This window comes from Pleurodeles waltl, chromosome 10, assembly GCF_031143425.1.
Source record: "Pleurodeles waltl isolate 20211129_DDA chromosome 10, aPleWal1.hap1.20221129, whole genome shotgun sequence".
NCBI classification, from domain to species: domain Eukaryota; kingdom Metazoa; phylum Chordata; class Amphibia; order Caudata; family Salamandridae; genus Pleurodeles; species Pleurodeles waltl.
This window is the reverse complement of record NC_090449.1, coordinates 341,257,189-341,278,482: the sequence shown is the minus strand read 5'-3', so window position 1 is coordinate 341,278,482 and position 21,294 is coordinate 341,257,189. Positions and strand designations below refer to the sequence as shown.

General features: G+C 41.8%; 1 protein-coding gene across 1 annotated transcript in view; it reads left to right on the top strand.

The window, feature by feature from the left end:
- Positions 1 to 21,294, top strand: part of CCDC78 (coiled-coil domain containing 78) — a 174,896-nt gene that overhangs the window by 72,642 nt on the left and 80,960 nt on the right. The window contains exons 6-9 of the mRNA XM_069210558.1: positions 2,552 to 2,731; positions 13,728 to 13,904; positions 15,194 to 15,244; positions 17,871 to 17,959. Coding sequence (XP_069066659.1) covers positions 2,552 to 2,731; positions 13,728 to 13,904; positions 15,194 to 15,244; positions 17,871 to 17,959 — 497 coding nt within the window. The remainder of the gene's footprint in view (positions 1 to 2,551; positions 2,732 to 13,727; positions 13,905 to 15,193; positions 15,245 to 17,870; positions 17,960 to 21,294) is intronic.

Below are 21,294 nucleotides of genomic sequence, written 5' to 3'. Positions count from 1 at the left end.
CTGACCGGATATATTACACATCCGTTTGTTTCACAATCAGCGTTTTAATTTCACACTCACCTTTTCCTTTAGCCCACATAAACTTAGGCCTCCCAGCTGCATCACAACAGGGTCCTCACACTAGGGAGCGCATCTAAATCACCAAAGGGCCCCAAAAGATCTACACCACTGAACCCTTCCTTGACTCTGGAGACTAGGACTGCTCTCAGGGGAGGTAATCTACATAGCATCTAAATTACTGAATAATTTATTTACAAAGTTGTATTGTATCACTATGTATATTTCTCACTGAATTTTTATTCACACTGAACAATAAGGACTGATTCTCCGATTGCACATAGTACCGTCCTTATAGGTCATCTGTTGCTGGGTTTCATTGTAGCTTCTACAAATCTACACACCATTTCTCTTTATGTTAGTGAGGTATATTGGCTCAACACATCTCTCACCAGGGTGCGGAAACCTCAGCAAAGTACCCTGGTGGCACTATACGTTTTTGTGGTATTTCCAAAACGCACTGAGTGCACCGATCGCTCCCTGTGCCCTATGCGGTTCACGCGGGAAAGGCTGGGAGGAGGCTGCTGTTTGTCAAGCACCTAGAGAAGTCTCTGCTGTACAACTGTTATTTCATAATATTAAATAAGCCAGACGTGCTGCAATAAACCACACAACTGTACGGAACATGAATGCCACCTTTTCAGCAAGAAAACAGCTGTAGCCAGTGCTTTAAATGGAAATATAGCAGTACAGGTACCCACGCTTTAGAGTTTCTGTTTTCTCCTGACAAGTGCTGGTACTCAGTGCTTAATTTGTGCTTCTTGTTTCCAGTGCGGAGCACCAACACTTATTTGTTAGGGCTGGCGCCTCATTTTCTACCTCAAGCATTTATTGTGAGCAAAAGACATATATGGGGATGACGGAGGAAGAGAAAACCGAAAACGCGTCACAAAGGAAGAAAGCAGAAAGCTGCACGAATGAGCTGGAGGGGCAGGGAGGGGCTGTAAATGGATTGAAGTGGCTGTAAATAGATTGAGGAGACCCGAGATGGCCTCAGGATTACTGCCTCGGTATTCTGTGCTCGCACATTTAATTGCAGCAACCGCGTGTTTGAGGAGGGCTTTGGGCACCGGCACGTTTTTATTTACAAATTAAGCACTGCTGGTACTCTCCCATTAAATGTATTGCAGCAGTGCTGCGAAGTGCAGATACTCTCTCCTTCAAATTGAAGAGGTGCAGTTATTCACTATGGAACAGTACCTGCTCATCTAAAGCACTGACTGTAGCCAAGAAACAAGTTGAGAATAAAACGACTCACTCGAGGGCCTGTTGGAGCCTGTGGTCGCACTTTCATGTGGCTTCTGCCTGCCACTCTCTCTACCCAGAATGTGGTGTTACGGCCAGAGCTGCCGACTTTGGATCCAGGAGCCAGGTGTGTGTCTCGGCGTCAGTTTAACATCCTGTGCGTCTGGATAAATCACTTAATCCCCCCCCCCTCGCCTCCCCCCTCCCCCCCCCCCCCGCGCCTGAAAACGATGATTGTGACTCTGTGTAATGTAACAGGTGCTGAATGAAGTAAAGCGATCCAATTCCTCAAGGTCGAGTTTGTGCTATATATAAAAACTGCAGAATCATACACAAATAGGTTAAAAAAGTGTAAATATACGGAAAGATAAATATAATAATACCGGTTTACAGGCTAATTTGTACTAAGTGAAACCAGAAAACCTGGAAAAATCGAGGGCTTTCCCACTTAAAGTGCGTGATCTTGGGCAAATACTTTACTTCACCCAAAACTCCCTTTTCTTCATTAACACGCATGAAAGCACGTTCAAATATGCACGGTCAGCATCCCAGTTGTACAAAAAACTATCGTGTTTGATTTAATAGACTGTAATGTTGCTCTATAATATTTTGGGTCATGTACAGGGTTTACATGGAAACTGCCTCGCCTCTTAGCTCACTAATGTTTCATGTTTATAAACTATCACTTCTAATAAGTACTTCTCAATACAGTGCTGCAATGTTAAAGAACTACTGTTTTTTTTAATTTCGTGATGTTTGTTGTATGATTTACTTGCCAAACATTTTCAGGGCGCGGCTTGTGTTCGGGCTCGAAGTTTCGAGCCAGACCCTTGAATCAGCTCTGGTTTGGCTCTCCCTGTTAATTTGTTGGCCTACCCACCTCTACCAATGTGACTCATTTTTTTTAATGATATTTAGAACACAATATTTATGTCACATGATTTTTATGGCAACAGTATTCTGGCATACTGCCACTGTGCAGTGAATTAACAGGAGTTTGTGCGGTTCCTTTGTGTGTGTAGTCTGTGAGTTGTGTTAGTCATGACTGCACAGTTCATTACTAGAGCGCTAGATAAGTGGCATGCACTAATGCAATGAAGGTCTTGGAGACAAAGGTAGATGAGATGCTCTAGCAGAGGGTGGGGTGGGACTGTGAATTGCACTACGAGGGTATGTCTGGGACGGGAGAGAGTGGGGTTCACAAGCACGGAGTATAATAGGTGCATTACCATGTCTCTTTCTGTTGTAGATTCTGAGTCTAGAAAACCACGTCATGGAGTTGGAGTTGCACAAGGAGAAGCTTTCTGGAGAGCACGAGGCTGCCTTGGAGCGTCTGCGGGCTGTGGAGACCAATCGCAAGGAACTGGCTGACGAGTACATTGTGCTGAAGAGCAATTACATGGCTCTGAGCAAAGAACATGAGCGGGAGGTGAGTGCTGTGTCTGTAGCCATGCCTGGAGAGGGGGTGGCGTTTAAACACAATTGCAGTTTATCATACTAAAGCATACATTAGATTGATTCTAGGGGTGAATGCACCTGGTGTTTGCATGGTTCCACTGTTAACTTTGAGGACAGATCAGGGGAAAATCTGCATTAACAAATAGAAGATTGGCTTGTATATGCGATATTGCAACGACTGTCTCACTTAGGTAGTTCCTTGTGACATCCATCCTTCATTTCATGTGTTCTGGTCTTCACTTTTACTGCCAAGTGACATTAGATGTTGAGACTCCAGGATGTTTTCTGGCATTTCCAGTACGAAGCATGACCCTGCTGGACCAGAGGCACACCTCTGCCGTACCCCCAGCCATAATGACGGGGTTACCTCTACCCACTCACAAGCTATGGAGGACTGATAGATAGGTGGAATCTCCGTGAAAAGCAACCTGAGCTTACAATAAAAGGACATGATCAAATTCATATCTTTGTTGTTTGAGATCGTTGCGAAAAAGATCAGGTTGAGCTATGGTTTACAGATCAGGAAATATTATCAGGGCTAACCGGGGCCATTGGAGTAGTGGAGCTGGGCACGGTCCATCATCAAGATCTTGATGAGCCGATCCAGTGGACTGAGTATACCCTAACAAATTATCCAAACTCAGAAATATTGTACCATCATTGGTGACGGACACCGCAATCTTTTACATCATAAATATAATGCACTCTTTGCAGCACCAGTTGACTGATTCTGAAGTCACCACAGTGTTTCCCTTGTGGGGGGAGTACTGCTCTGTCCAATTATGAGTAAACCTGGTGCTGGTGTTTCTGCACAGGAATAACTCCTCCTCTAAGCAGAAGGAGACGGGCCGAAACCAAGTTTTCTGCATCTGAAAAACGAACTGGTAATTCCAGTGCTTGCAAGTTAGTCCACAATAAGGATGCAGGAACTGGGAGTAACATGCTACATGGGAAAAATTACAGATTTTGCAATTGATGATTTTGCCACTTTTAGTTCCACCCTCCTACACTGCGCTACTCCTAATCAATCCCAGGCTGATTGCCCTAATTGACAATGAGGCAAAATACTACACTGGTATATTACTTGATCATCTCCGTGAATGGGCAAGCTTGAACAACATCATCCCTCTAAACCAAACAGGTTTTACAAAAAGCACTGGTACAACTACGAATCTGATGACCCTGGCATTCATTTTTGATTCCTCCAAAACAAACAAGCTGTCACTCTACCTGTGCTATATTGACTATAAAGCAGCCTTTGTGTAAACCATAAAAGTCTGTCGGAAAAGTTCAACTGGTGGGGCATCATCCCACTCCTTTTGAGATCGGTTGAAAACCTACATTCCAACACATGACAGCAAGCCACCTCAGGCAGCAGTATGTTTTAGCACCCACACTATTCAACCTTTTTGTGGCTGATCTCCCGATAGCCCTCTCTCAGGTCAACTCTCATCCTACGAAACTGGGGTCAATACATCTGTCAAATCTTCTTTACGCTGACAATCTGGTGCTCATTAGCCGTATCGGGGTCCGCAAGCAGCGCTGTCTGGGTGAAACTCAAGATTACTCTTTGGCCAATGGCCTGAAAATAAATAGTAAAAAAAACAACATCATGATCTTAGCTGGAAACAGCCACAAAGGATCAGCCAATCTCGATGGGAGTAGCCTTGGGGAGACAAAGGACTATTAAAACCTTGGCTTTCTATTTGACAACAGAGGCTCTTTTAAACCTCATCACTCTTGTGGGGGAACTTTGTGCTGTGTTCAAGAACCTGAAGGGGTATTCATTCAGCCCCAAGTTGGAACTTGTCCAAGCTCAAGTAGTACCAACCCTGACATATGGCTCAGAGGCCCTTAGGGGGTGAGATGCAACAACCTTTGACACACCAGTAACACCTATACAGACAAGTCTTTCAGCTCCCTGGCTATACATCACCAGCCTAGATCAGGCTAGAATGTAGACGAGTAACACAGTAACATGCGAGGCATGCAGCATTCGCACTCTTCTGCCACAAGCTCAAATTCGCTGCGGCATACTCACTAAATTATTATATATTGGAGGACATTATGAAAAGGCTACATTCATCAGCAAGGGCTTACCTCGAGGCTGGTTGATCTGTGGCATGCTGATGCAAGCTATGACGTTTTCAAAAATGCAGTCAACAAAACAATGAAAATAATCTCCTCTCTAGATAACAGAGGGGCCCTATCCTTGCATTCCTGGGTCATACTACATAGCTATACAGCCCTAGGAGCGCAGGAAAATGGATGGCCCTTAACTGCAGGGTCATGAGCAGATATCTTACCTATTGTCTAGGGATCCTGCCATCCTATAGGCAGAGAAGAAGCCCCTGGCTAAGGGGCAAAGTCTGCCGATTATGTGGCTCTGGAACTGAAGACCTGATGCAAACCATCTGCCTTTGCAGTTCTACTTTAGATATTTGATGGAAATGGCTGCACCCCATCTGGAATCGGTTAGGAACGCGTTTCTGCAGAAAAGCTGTTCTGGCACGCTGGAGAAAAATTGTGCAAACTGTTAGATGCCTGTTGGGAGTTGAGAGGACTTTAATACAAGCAAAAAATACCTGACTGCCAGCTGGACACGAATTACAACACCTCTCCCCTCGTAGTGTCAGTAATTACTGAATATTTGCCTGTGGCACCACCTACAACACCTCACAGATAACCGGTCCCTGTTCAGCCTACTGCTCTGTACTTGTACTTTATGTATTACCACTTCCTGGCTTAGGGCTGAAAGTTGTAATTTTAGTGTTATGTTCTGGTGCTGTATAATGCTACTATCCCTAGATTTCATGATTAAACAGCTGCTGTCTCTATGTACTTGCACTTTGCTAAAGGGGCAGGTTTTAATCAGTCTGTTTCCTCTGAATGACAGTACCTTAATACCAGGGCCACTGGAATTATGCGATTGTGTGGCTGCAGCGATTTTTGCATAATTACAGATTAGCCGCATCTGCCACATAATCCATCATCTGCAGATTTTAACCATAGAAAATTTGTTTCTAGCTCAAATGGTTCAAAAGTTACTAAACGTACAGTGGCACGTGTTGCAGCGCAGTGAAAGGCCCTCTGCAAAACCTGACTTGTCACCTTTTTGTTGCTTATTGCTACGTTTGGGTATTAAAATGGTATTAACGAGGTGCAACCAATGCCCAGACAGTGTTATCAAGTTTAAAAATGTTGAAATAATGGAAAAACTCCTGCTGTTTTTATGCTCCTACACCTTGATAACGGTACCATTTGTAAATAATTTCTTATCTTTTTGTATTCATGTGTTTTATTATTTGTTATATTTTTATTGCATTTTCAAAGTTTACTTTTATTTTACAATTGCACATTGTTTCATTATTAGCAAATTTTGTAAATGTTTTAGTTAACTGCACCCAATAAAGAAGAACTACTGTTAGTAATCAATCCCCAAATGTTCGGAGTTTAGGTATTACCAAATCTCCATGATTGTGGCGTAAAAGATCTGGTATCAAATTATTAATGTTAGATAGCATAGGCAGTGTATAGCTATCTCCCACATTGCCCAATATCATGGAGGTGAGTGGAATTGTTATACCTTTTGTTTTCTGAACATTTATTGATTCAAGTGGCTGGACTCAAACATTTGAGCACCACACATTGGATAATTCTGTTTGGAAATGATTTTGCCACTTGCACATACAGCTACGTTAATTCTAGCTATTTTGGTTTTTCCAGAACCGTACATCGTAATTCCAAGGTATATTGTTGCATCCCATGTGACAAGCGTTTTAGTTGTTGTTACAGATTAAGGGCTAGCCTTGGGTGGGGTGAAATGTGAATTGATTGAAATATGTCATTCTCATGTATAATAGATATAGACTTTCTTTGCTCAAAGCGTTTGTGCTTCCCATCTATGTATAGTTAGTGAAGAGTGGCCAATGTCTTCTCCGTTGGCCTGAATTTCTTTGAGAATAGATCAGGAGAAATCTGTAGTACATCTTTGGCTATTGTCAGCTGTTTGTGTTTCCAAATAAAACATGGAGCAAACACATTTTCCCAATACCCTGAATAATATTCCAAGTGAGAAAATACACTAAACAAGTAATAATCTCAACTTATGTGAGGCTTGTGCTTCTACCAGCCGATGATCTTTCTAAATATTTCCATTGTTCTAGGTTAGTCAAAACACCTTGGACGAGATCTGGAATATTTTGATGAGAACGAGACGTGTGTCCAAATGCCATACACACTTAGGTTTTTAAGTTTGTAGCCTCACATCTGAGGGGTGTAGAAACATTGGTACGATATTCCCACACCTCAAATAATTCTGGGATGCTGGACTACTGGAGTTTTCTAATTTGCGATATGAGGGTCCCCTAGTAATAGGGAATTACTATGGGATTCAACAGTACTGCCCCTAATTCTCACGATAATTACCAATATATCAGCCCTTTCCAATCCAGGTAGCTCACCAGCGTTTAACTGATGAAATATGCGTGGGGAAGGAATCTGCAGTGCGGTACCTGTAAGTCCTGATTCAATGGGGAAAAACAACATTTCCAAAAGAATCGTGAATTACACCAAAGTTGTAATGGGGGCCTATGAGTTACCCATTTACATTTGAAAATATACTATTTGCCTAGGGTTGTATATCATCAATAATACAGGTATTATGTGGCGCGATTGTGAGTATTTGATCTTAGGCACAGAGACATTACTAAAGGTAAATTCTAATAGCCATCATAACATTTGGTGGATCACCCCTGAAACACAACATAAAGTATTCCCCACGGGTCTTGTTTTTAGTGTAAAGATGGGTGAAGAAAAGGGCTCCCCGCCTCATGCCAGTACAAAGATTTATTTGGGCTGTAATTGAATGCATTCTTAGAGGAGTTTTAAGGACTATGCAGTTTGCTAATTTGTATCTTTAGAGAGACAATGCACAATAAAATATATTCAATACAATGTGAATCCATTTCCTTCGCAGCCACTTATAGTCCTCAGTGTTAAGTGAAAGGTATTGCCAGTGTACTTAATTTGAGTTGTATAAAGGGACGAGCAGTAGTATTCCTTCTACTGAGGTAAAGGTCTTACACATCAGCTAATTCAACACCCCTCCATTTCTGATTTTACAGATATAATTCAGAATGTGTTGTACCTGTAGTTTATGTGCAATGTATTTGTTTGCTGTATTCCAATGGCTGTGTAGACATTCTTTAGTATATAGATGAGTTTGCTCAGTATGCCTGGATACAAGCATTTACAGTTTTCCTTTAGTTATAGGTAGCTTTTAAAATACTCTATCGCCCTTTTTGTTTTATTTATGCTTTAGTTTTAGTTCTGCCACTGAATCTAGTATGGTTTTCACATGGCATGCCATGTATGGCCTGTTGGTTGTTCAGTGTCTTAACATTGGAATGTAAGAGAGGGTTCCTTAGAAGGATTAATTCTTTATTCTAGTAAACTCTGGGTTGAATGGCCTACATCCAGTTAAAATAAACTAGAACATAGTCATATAAATCCCTCACCACTACTTCACCTGAGGCACCTAGATTTAAAAAGGCTTGTCTGGAATGCCCATACTACAAGTGGAAAAATGTGTGTAATCCTTCACTGCCATTGAAAAGCTGCAGAATGATATATCCACCCAAGATAAACTGTGCATTTTCTTTATTAGTGTTTGGGGGTTTTACCAGTATCTTTTGTGATCTGATTGGAACTCAGCTGTATACCAATAAATCCAGCACAGAGCTAATATCTCCCCTATAACAATATTGTACAACGAAATGACTGAGCCCTTTGGTAATATTGAAGCAAAGAATGAACCTTGGGGTTACTTTATTCATACATTAATTAAGTAAATGGTTAGATCCCCATCACATTTATTGGCAAGCTTCCTCACACATTTTTCATCATGACCTCTCAGAGTTTTTCCATTTGAGTATTACTCCTAGCATTAATTAAGCTGCTATCCTCGCTTTTCCTTTGATAATGAAGTAAAGGACTTCTACTGGGAAACATTTAGAGCACATTTTATGTTTCTGTCTCTAAGGAGAAAATGGCTAAATCAGCTATCAACATGTGCTTTCTTAAGAATATATCTGTGTTTGCTGAGTGCCATCTTTCAACCCGCATTTGTACAAGTTCAGAGACCTATCTCAACCCACAGGATCTAGTGCCACCCCATACATTCCCATTTTACCATTAGTATGACCCACAGACTTGCTGCTACAACAATGGATCTTTTAAACCACAGGTACAAAAAAAAATGTTCCCCACCCCATTTCCACCCCCCATACCTCCTGGCCTCCTACAAATCTGAATTTAATAAAACATGAAAATCTCCTTGATCCCCCGTAAAATACAGTATCTTTATTTTTTTATTCCTAAACTTTGTCCAATAATAACATAGTACTTCCCCAGGCGCAGTGACATGAACTCCATGAACTGAGTTAAAAATGAGTAATGTAACATGCATACTTAGCTGGGTATTACCTCTCTGTGCTGCTCTTTTAAATCCTCTCAACAGATTTTCCCCTGTTCAATGTGTGACAACAACACTAAGTTGGTGAGTAGGCTCACCACCTTGCCTATCTTCAGCTTTGAGGAAAGTCCAAACAACTTTCTCCATGTGAATTACTATTTTTTTGTAACAAGATGGGCTACAAAACCACTTTACTGTAAATTATCTTTTAAGAAAGCTGGCAGCAGAGTTAAGATGTGGATCATAATCATGCAATAACTTGATTGCTTTATCTCTAACCACAAAACTTTAAAAACCACAAATTGAAATGCATACTCCATCCTTGTTGGTCTTCCCCAAGAGCCACCGCACACTGTGATCAGAGGCATATTGATTCATTTAACCCACTAAATCATAGTGCTTCAGAGACCTTTTACAGAGGTCCTTATTTTCTTTTCTCTTTTCCCCTACCTCAAATCCTCTGTGTGCAGCAGAATTACTTCCCCTTTTTCTCTATATATGTATATGAAGGGGTCTATTGGTTCTGTTAATCACTCTAACTTGACAACTCTTTCTCGTCGTCTGATAATCCTAGATGCTTCTGCATGTGTGATACTGGTCAACCCTTTAACTCAAAATATGAGCTAGATGGTATGTTTTAGCAGTACAATACTTCTCTCCCTGTTGTTTTTTAGTTATGTCTTGCAACATATTGACAGTGGAAACCCTAGCTCAGAAACTGTCTGCAACCTGCTTTGGATTACTAAGAACATTAAGAAAAGTCATTCAGTGGCTACCTCCAACTTCAAAGAGAGTCGTCGTACAGGGCCTGATCATCTCTCATCTGGGCCATGGCAACTCCTTTTTTTTGGGGAAGCCCTAAATAGGTTATAAGCATTCTACTGGTTGTCCCGAATGCAGCGGCGCGTTCCCTTCTAAAACTTCCTGAACGCTGGTGCCCCAGCTTTGGCCAATCTACATTAGCTCCCAATACAGAAGAGGATCTGTTTCAAAGTTCTATGCATGGCTCATCGAGCACTACACGGAAAAGGTACCCTTCTTATTCTGCAACTCTTAATTAAGCCCCTACACCCCCAGGAGATCATTATGATCCGGGAACTCAAATCTGTTGAAGGTGCACAGGGTCAGGAAAGCAAGATGCGGAGGTCACTCCTTTGCATACTTGACAGCTAAGCTGTGGAACGATCTCCCGTCTAATCTCAGACGGGATCTCTCTGAAATCACAATTAGGAAACTGTTAAAGAAACATTTATTCTAGTTGTCATGTCACTTTTATTTCAGTCAGGACTTGCAGGCGTTCCTGTCTCACCCATGGGATGCCTTTATGGATAGCCATGCGGTATACGAAAACCACTAGAATAGAATAGAAAAGCATGTCTCTTCTTTTCATTATCAGTCTTGGTACGTGGTGATAAAGGTGCTTTCCACTATAGCTGCATTGTATCAGATTCTTCAAGCAGGTTATAAAAACATCTTCAACATATGCCTTTATGTCACTATTGTAAATCTGAATCCTGATATCATTGCACTGAGACATATGTGCATTGTTTCCTTGTGTGTTAGTGAAAATAGTCTGGCCTTCGCCCAGACATCTGCTCTTGAAGGAGGAGCTCAGCATGAGTATTGCATTTTCTGTAGTGCTGATTTCAAGGTCGTCAGTTCTGTTGTTTTGTGAATATTTGTTTCTCTTGCTATTCTTGCTGGTCCTTTCGACTTTACATGAGGAGATTTCGGATTTTAGATACAGGAATTTATCCTGCATATGCCTTTTCATGACAGAGACTTATTTCTGGATTGTTTTAGCTACTTCTGCTTGCACAAAATCCACTTTCTTTAACGTTTAATGTTTTCATTGATGTCTGTCTGCCACTCTGATTGTTGAGGCTTACTGGAAGTGCGTACTCTGAGGTGAAGTGGGTAAGGAGGTTGAGCTCTAACCGTTACTTACCTATACAACACATTCAAGGCACTCATGATTGTGTAGCCAACCAGCCCGCTGTTAGGAAAAATAATCCTCTTGCTAATGATGGAAAAAATAAATTGTAGTCCAAACAATGGGATTACCAATTTTTGGTTGTTTCAGATGTAGCCATACTCACCAGTTCTCAGATATTACCACTTTAGCCCTACCCCAGTCGGTTATTGGGTTTTTACAACCACAGAGAGTCAGTCCATGGTGGTTTAGTCTCACTGTAAGTCATTTTTTGGGGGTTTTAATTTTACCATCCAATTGAAAATGTATTGGTTATATTAGCTACACTCACAATTTTGGGGGGATTTTAGCTCTACACATAGTTAATAATTACTACTGGGACCCATCCATAAAGAAATATTGGTACCACAGCTACACCCACAACTGGTCATTGGTTGCATTAGCCCCTGCTCACAGTTATTGATGCTTTAGCCCTATCCACATGACCTCCCTCTGTCAGGTGTTACCCCGTCCACAGTCAGGTTTTCAGGATTTATCCCTGCAGTCTAGCGTTTTCCACTTTCAGTTATTAGAACATAATTTCAGTAAGTTATAGGCCTTCTGGCCAAGCTGATATTCAATTTTTGGGGATTTAGTCCTACCCATAATCTGTGTAGGTGTTTTAGCCAGTCAGTCATATTAGAAACTCCATTTGACTAGTTTGAAATGGTTTTCACTGGATCCAGTTGTGGTGGATCAGCTCTGAGCTGTATATGTCAAATAAACAAACATGATGAAATGTATTTGTATGTAGTGATCCAGCTCTATTTCTAAATCCTAATCCCAGTGAATCTTTCTTTTCTCTGTTCCAAGGGGTGAGGAAACATACATTAAAGTTTTCTCTAAGAATTTCAGTGCAGCAGATAGCCACACATCACATTTTGGGACCCCAATAAAGTTCAAAGGTTTTTATTTAGACACAAAGTCAAACTCACATATATAAGTCTCAGTATAGTACAAATGTACAGAATTACCAAAGGAGAATCAAAACATTGCACAATATGAAATTTGATTAACATATAGAACACCATCAATTCAATAGCGACAATGCTGAAAATAAGAAAAAAGGTTTGATGCTTTAAATTCAAATCCAAGTTTTCCTGCCTAACCATTTACTCTAAAATGCCAACTATCCTATTATCTACTAGGTTCAGAAAGAAAAGTGTTCAGCACAACAGAACTTCTGTAGAAGTTTCCATCAAGAGCGGTATGGCAGCATGAAGCCACAAGGGATGTATCTCAGTAAGGTCCACTCTCAGCAAAAGATAGAGGGACTATGAATCTTACCGCTGCTAAACCACACTGAATTCTTGATTCTTCCAAAGGTGACCTCATCGGCAAATGTCTTTCTCAGTTCAAAAACATAACCCCAAGTCACAAAGTTGCTAATTGACACTTAGCCTTCTAAAGTGTTCAGTGTTCGCCCTTGGTGCACCCTCACGCTTTGGAATTTCACAAGAGTTACAGCTGCCAACCAGGATGCTCCTCTCGTCTTTGATAAGCGTTCCTCCATGCTTTTCTTATCTTCCCATACAATGGGCTCCCTATTACCTCGGTCTCAGATCTGCAGCTTTGAAAAAAACATGCAAAAAGTAAACTTCACACTGGAGGTTAGAACATGAGAAAAAAAATACGGGCCTTCATTCCAGCCAAGGTAGTTAGACACAAATACAACTTTCAGGTTAAATGAATCCTATACGTCTCTTACGTCGAAATATAAAATGATTATAAAGAATAATGGTTCTAAAATACTATAACATAAACATTCTTTTAAAACGATGATAAAATATGGCATACATGAAACATTATATTCATCTGTGCACTTTACTCGTATGTATTGCACAGCGTTTAAATGAAAGCGTTTCTCATGCTATGCAGAAAAATAACCCCCCCTTTATTTAATTTTTTAAGAGATGTAATGGCACAGCCAAGTTACACTCTCTCAACAGTCATAAAAAAAATAGAGATCAATAACTAAATTAAAGTTGGGTTGGAATCAACTATAATTGATTTTGTAGCATTTCAGTGGATGTGGAGTCAAATATGCCAGCAGCTTCATCCAACGGTCACTATTTGGAATTGTTCTGCTGGAATTTGAGTGATTGCTATTACACTTGCTGTTGCACATACAGTCAGCAAAAAAACAAAATGGGACTATCTCGGCTCAGCTCTTTCGAAATCAGTAGCACCACCGGAATGACTAATATTCAACATGCCTATTGGTCATTCTGCCCTGGATTACACCATCCAACATGAGAAAGTGACCAAGTAAGAAAGATTTGGTCTGGAAAGGGAATTTTGTAACCTTTAACCATGTTGAAATGATGTTTTTGGAGAGGATAACGTGAATTGAACAAAAAACTAAATTAGAGAGGAACCTTCTTATATAAGTTGCACTAGATAGCAATATGGTTTTCACGTTTTGTGAATGAATTCTTATAGTATGGATCAATTTGTAGCCATGTATTGGGTATTTGCGATGATGCTTTCTGTGGGTTTTGAGCTGTTGTCTTCCACTAGGTGGCAAAGAATGACGAGCTGAGCATGGAGCTACTGAACTTGGCCAGTGCACGAGACAACCCCCCACTGCCACCACAGGACACCTATCTGCAGTCGCGAGCACTCGTAAATGAGGCAACTGCTGAGCTCGAGAGAGTGCGTGCCATGGTTAACCGGCTTTCTGCTCGCAAAATCAAGGTGAGAAGCTGGAGTTTTAGGTCCATCCATGTTTAAGAAAACAATGTACAGGGAGGTGCCAGATACCGACACAGAGTGTCAGTGCATATGTATAGACTACACAGCCAACTCCGTGAGACAATGTACTCATAAGCCTAAAAATAACTTAGAGGAACAATCCACAGTGATTTACCTCACAGCCAACTCAGAGGGACAATGGTGAGGCATCAACCTCAATGTCAATTGAGCTACCTCAATGCCCATTGAGCAAGAAAATAACCAAATATGCCCCCACAGTCAACTCAGAGACGAGTCACATCGTTACTTCCAGTCAAATCACAGAGACAAAACACAGAGATTTATCTCATATTTAACTCAGATAGAAAACACAGTAATTTTCCTATTACAGGACAATTCTGATGTCAGAAAGCTCCTGCAATAAGGAAATAATCTATTTTGCCCAAAGGAGATTAGCATCTGTCACAAATTATAGTAGGCTCCACCTCACAGCAAGACTCAGGCGTTAATATGAAGGGATTCACCTCAGAGTAAGGCACAGTATAATATAGAAGGGTACGTCTTACAGCAAGTCACAAGGTAATATAATTGGGTACATTTCACAGCAAGGCAATAGGTAATACAAATAGATACGTCTAACAGCAAGGCAGTGGATAATATAAAATCGTACATCTCAAAACTAGGCAACGGGTTACTTAAAAGGTTACATCTAACAGCAAGGCAACGGGTAATATAGAAAGGGTACATCTCACAGCACAGGTTAAAAGGGTACACCTCACAGCAAGGCACACAATTAAGTAAAGGGGTACACCCCACAACAAGTACAGGATAATGCTAAAGGGTACCTTTCACAGCAAGTCGCAGAATCATAAAATGGGTACACCTCATAGTAAACACATGATAATATAAAAAAGTTATTAATCAGGGCTACACCTCGACAAGAAGCTCTAAAAAACAAACTGTGATACAGTTTGCACCAAGGTGCAGGGAATAATGCACGACATGCCAGGCTAGGCTGAGGACATAATATACCGAATTCCATATCTAGTCAACTTGGCAATATGCAGGAGCAAACCACCTCGGTGACAAATTCAATTTGGGATATATATTGTATCGAGGTATAATCCTCGGCCAAGCGGGGATAGATGATGGGAGTAAGGGGAGAAATTGTCTAGTCTGTATATAGTATGATTCATGTTTAATGGTTTTAGGATAGAGGTCTAATGATAGTTTTATACACTGTTGGGGCAGAATCTACAGAATTGTCAGTTTTCTTTTTTTCAATTATTTAGCCAGAAGAAGTTGTGGCTTCAGAACATGAGCGGCGAAAACTTGAGAAAAACGTAAGTGTTTGCTAATTAAATTAAATTAAATACTTTTCTTGAAACACTGGGTTTAAAGCCATTGCTGAAGCACGTTTAAGCAAGCAGTAGAATGGGGAACAAAATACAAATAAAACACTGTTATTTAGTTCCACTAAGATGTAAATTAGGAGATAATGTCCACAAAAAAGTTAAGTGGTGAAATTTTAGCAAAACACCCGGGCTCGTTAAAGGCTGTTGGTACAAATTATGACAACTGTGACTTATTTACAAGCAAAAAGAGATAATCTAATTAATGATAGTGTAATGAAAAATGCCTTAACACTCGAAAAATCAATCAAACCCACACTGAAATTTTCACCTAAAGTTTTGAAGTTCTATTCTTTCTTCCTCCTCCCATTTACCCCCCTTGTCATCCGTGAGTTCTTGTTTCCGTCCACAAAGAATGGTAACTTGATGTTTCTACTGGTCACCGGCTGCATGAAGTCATGCGGCCCCTACATCTTGTCCACAGTTTGTCTTTTTATGAGGCTGCATTGTACACTGACCGGTGCTCAGCCTTATACTTCTTTGTTCACGTGCTGATGGAGGACCTGGGGAGGGGGGCACCAGGTGCTTTCTTGCAAGTGGTGTTTGTGAGGGTTGTATGACACAACCACGCATGCTGGAACAACGCATGCCTTAACAGCTCGATCAGAACCAGGACCGCATCTTTTCCATGCGTGCCTTTACCAAGCGTGCCTTATCAATGAATTTTGCTGTAAAAGCATGCTTAATATAGGCATATGTGGAAATGGCATGTGTGGTTGCGTCATACAACCCCCCTTAACCTAAAAAAGTAGCCCAATCCTTGTCACCTCCCCTGAGGCCCAAAACTACCACCACCCCTAATAAGTAAAACACGGAGACACCCCCCACCCAGAGTCTAAAAACCTTCCTCCACCCCTTATAACTAAACTACCCGACCCCCCCACTCACCCTAAGCCCTAAAAAGAACTACCCCAACACCCCCACCCCACCACTAAAAAATAAACTACCCCGACACCCCCACCCGCCGAGCTCTAAAACCTTCCCCCACCCCTAATAAGTAAACTACCCGAGCCCCCCGCCAACCCTAAGCCCTAAATAATAAACTACCCCGACCGCTCCACCCCTGCCCCTAACCCTAACAAATAAACTACCCCACCCCCCACACCAACCCTAAGCCCTAAACCCACCCTCACAGCTAAAAATGACCCCAACCCTGCCCCAGCCCCACTTACCTCACTGTGTCCTCTCCCGATCATTCCTCCTCTCCTCCCTCCTGCTGCCCTTCCTTAAACCTACCCCACCCCTAAAAAATAAACTACCCTGCCCCTAAAAATTAAACTACCTCAACACCTTACCCACAGTAAGCCCTAAAAAATAAACTTCTCCAATACCTCCGCCCCTAAAAAATAAACTACCCTGACCCACCAGCCACCCTAAGCACTAAATCAACCCCACCCCTAAAAGACTACCTCCTCAAACCCTACCCCAGCCCCTCTTACCTCACCGGTACTCTGCCGATCCTTCCTCCTCTCCTCCCTCCCTTCCCTAAACCTTCCCCATCCCTAAAAAATAAACTACCCACCTCTAAAAAAATAAACTACCCTGACCCCCCACACCCTCCCTAAGCCCTAAAAAAATAAACTTCCCCAACCCCTCCACCCCGCTCATAAGAAAAACTACACACCCACCCACCCAAAGCCCTTAATCCACCCTCCACCCCTAAAAACGACCCCACAGCCGTACCCCAGCCCCACTTACCTCACTGCAACCTTCCGGATCCACAAGATTGCTCTCTGCCTTTTTCTCTGCCTTAACCGCGCATATGCGTAGTTTGGCACAAGCGTGGTTAAAGTAGAGAAGAAAGCAATCGTTCAGGCAAGCATTGTTAGGCTTGAGTGGAAAATATCCGCATTGTTAAGGATGGTTTTTCAGGACACTTCCTGTTTGTGAGCTACGTTTCCAGTACGTGTCCACTCCACAGCATCTTAAATATTTGTCAGCAACGTTTGTTTTGTTGCCTCATGGGAGTGAAAGGTTTGGAAAATTTAAGATTGCTGCCCTTTACCACGGTTTAATATTTTCCTTTGAGGGCTAATCTTCATGTTCTTAGGGTTTACGTCTCCATGAGTGGTAGGTTTCTGCAAAGCTAGAATTATAGGACTGAAGCCATTTATGATTTTGGACAAAGGTAAATAATTCTCTTTACTGAAAATGGCAGAGCATCAGTTCTTTTCAACCTTTTATTGCCCCATCTCCTGAATTTGTGTTTTCAAGTTTGGTTTGTGTCTGTCTATATTTATGTTGATACAGATCAGCCTTGGTCGCGAGTTGATTTGGATATGCCTCTCATTGTGTAACAAGTTGCGTCCTGGCAAATTAAAGATTGCAAAACTCCCCTAATCTGAAACCCAGTGTATACCTTTTACCTTTAAATAGTTCTAGCTAACAAGAGGAACAATAGATGTACAACATTAGGTTGCTGTACCAGAGGTATAGCAAATCTTGGTATAACTCTTGTGTATGTTGTATTGTTTCTGAGGTAGATGCATTGGAAAGGGGAAAAGAAATGTAAGATTTTGGTACATTTGCTGTTGAGTGCTATATTTGTATCTTGCAGTTGCTTGGGAACCAGAGTGAGATCATGGAAGAGATCGAACGCATGAAGAAGACACATGAAGCACAACAGCAAAAGGTGGAAGAGCGTGTGTAAGTCCCAATTGACATCAGTGTGGAATATGCCCCCTCCAAACCAAAACTGACTGAGTGTTGCAGGCTGTGTGTGTCCGCTATTAAGCACAGACTCGACGAAGCAAGGTGGGGGATGGCCAAGTGCAGTTGCACAGAAATCCAATAATGCTCCCCTGATGCCTCTTCAAAGACCGGGTAGTAGAAAGGAATGATGACGAGAAAGTGAATAGGCATGGAGCCGTGTAAATAGGATGAGCTTTCATGTAATGCTTGTACCACAAATTCTTGAGCAGTGGTAGTGCATGTTGCACAGTCAACCGTAGGCTTTTGGTTGGCTTGATAAAGGTAGGAGCAGAAGAGACAGTGTGTAGGCAGTAGAAGCATAGTTGAGACCTGACAGCCATGATGGAAGGGCTGAGAGAAGCTGGTGAGCCTGGCTGTGTAAGAGGGAGAGCGGGGGAAAGGGAATCTCAATATGTGTGTGTGTGTGTGTGTGTGAGTGAGCATGGGCATGCATGTTTACATCAGTGCATATATCACAACGAATCAAAGCCTTCCAGGTGATTCCAAATCAGTGGTCCCTTTTCTAGGGATACTTGGCCAATGGGATATGCTCCCATCTGACTGTCTCCACTGAGACCTAAAAATGCACCTCTACTTATTAATATCTTCACCAGCGGGTCTTACAAGTGGAAGAGAGAGATTGCTGAAGTTAAGATTGGACAGCTGATATGTACAGTCCACTGTATTTCCCTTGATGCTCTGACTTCTGCAAAGGCAGGAGTGTCTGGTTTCCATGAAGAGTGCTCCCAGCACAGATGTGGCTAATAATGGCCCTCACTAAGTTATAAGAGGGTAGATCACTTAGATTACTGCCCTAGTGAAGTCCCATGCTGAGGAAGTGGTTGCATGTATTGACCACTGAGAATATCCTCAGGTAGAGGCTTTTGTGTATTCTGCATCCAACATGGGCTTTACAGGTGTATGCGTGTATCCACCACCTGTCATAATCCTGAGCAAATGGCATCTCTGCCATCACCTAGGACCGACTGAGGCATTGGCCTGCATGTATCCGATGGCTGTCCTGTGTTTATTCCTCACCCAGCATATAGAATAAGGGAGAGCCTGGTCATATCTTACTCTGATAAGACAGTGAGAGAAAGGCCTGTGTGCACACACGGTAGAGTCTGTGTGTACTCACCACCCTCCACAAACCTGAAGAATCATTCATATGGATTGTATTGTAGCTGTGGTTGTGTAATTTTCTGACAAGGTGTCTAAGTGTATTAGCAGATAGGTAGCATGCTGCACCAGGGGGTGGTGCTGAGTTGTAACAGTACTGAAATTGAGGCGATGGCTCGGTGTAAAGAGATTTGCTTTTGTGTATCATAAACCAAAACAGTGCTAATAACTTGTCTAAGATCGTGACACCTAGATGTAATGGGAGAAAGGGGAATGAAATATATAGCGCATTCATTTGATGTGTACTTATGTTCTACCTAATTATGCAGTTCTCTATAGTATTTACCCATGTGTGAAAGAGGAGCTTAAGTTTATTTGCCACAATGGTTTTCAAGTTTATTTATTCGATACCTCCCACCTAATGTAAAAGAAAAATTATCTTCGGGGGCCCCAGAATAACAAACATATTTTCTCATAGTAATTCCATAAAAATCAATCAAATTGGCAGCTCCGACAATATTTAGCAATTTAAACATTGGGATTATGTTACAGCTCCTTGAGACCCCATGGGTGATTAGCTGCGCTATAGAACTACTGATTGATTATGTTCAGTCATCCCCTTTAGAAATGGAAACAAATACATGATTATCCACTGTATGACTCTTCATCAAACTGGTGGGGAGGGAATTTGAGATTTATTCAGAGCACCACCTTCCACCCTTTTGACACCTACTTCCAGCCAGGACATGACGAAAAGGCTTTACTAATGGCCTACCTTTGAGTGGTTACTGGCACTCTCTTTTTACTCATTAAAACACAAAACTGATCCTTAGATACTTAATAAATGATTGCTTGGCTAGAGCTAGGTACCTCTCCCTCGATCAATAGGGGCATGCACCCCCCCTTGTTTGAAGACCTCTGACCTACCGTACACTATGAAACACAAGCATTGTAATGCAACGGGTCTCGCGTTTGCTCATGTTAGAGCTGATTGCGTTGTAAACTCCTAACCCGACTTTTTTTTTTTGTATGTAACCCGAAAAAGTGCAATTAACTATGCAAAGCGCTCGACTTCTGCCAAGCGAAATCGCGCTAGGAAAATAGCGAAAAAGTAGTCCACGAGCCGGACAGAAAACAGCGAGCCTCGCATGTTTTCTGTACTTGGTCGATGCACTCGAGGAGGGCCAGCCACCGGAAAAGGCATGACGTATGCATGCCTTCGACTAATGAAAGCAAGCAGATTTTAATAGGCAAGCCCACGAACCAATGAAAAACACTGATGTGAGGTCGACAGGGCTCCGAGCCCTTTTCTAATACCTAAAGCGTCTCGCAGCGATACGCATGCACACGCGCATGCGACGCAGGCTCGACCCTAAAAAACTTGGCCTGTGTTTATTCACTTATCTACCATGTAGTAGGAATAGAAGAGGTACCTGCTTGGATTCACCTCCTTGCACAGATTGTGGAGAAAGCCTTCTTGCAATCCTGGCCTAGTACTGACTTAGAGAAAGTGTGTGTATCAATGACCCAGCACAGATTAAGTAAGGGCTCATTTGTATCCACCACCCAGCCCAGAAAGAACGAGAAGGTTGTGTGTATCTATTTGTACCTATCTCTTAGAGGTGACTGCTCTGTGGTCTGTATTTCTCCACCACCCGTAACGGACTGATGGAGGGTCTTGTATATATTCACATCCCACACATATTGAAGGATGGACTTTTGTGTATTCACCACCCATCCTAGGCCTATATGTGTCCATAACTCAGCATACACCAAGGAATGGACACCACAAACCCTCCTCCCAAGAAGGACTGGTTGAGTAAGTCCTAAAATTAAATTGCCTAACAATACCGTCCATGTTTGTGAAAATCTAAACATGTCCATGCTTAAGATGTTGGAAGTAAATAAATGCCATGACGAAAAAGATAGGAGTACATTTTTAAGTGATGTGCAATTTAAATTTGCCATCCTTTCTTTCATTTTTCAAATCTCAGAACTAAATTAAAAGCGTAGTAGCTAATCAAATTTACGAATCCCAGTCTTGGCACATGGAGCACATGGATGTTCTCAGAGAGACATTTAAGTGGAAGAGATTGGCAACTGCAAGCTTATAAAATACCTGTGAGTGACCTGTACAGCTGAAATTAACAATTCCAACGCACTGCTATCAA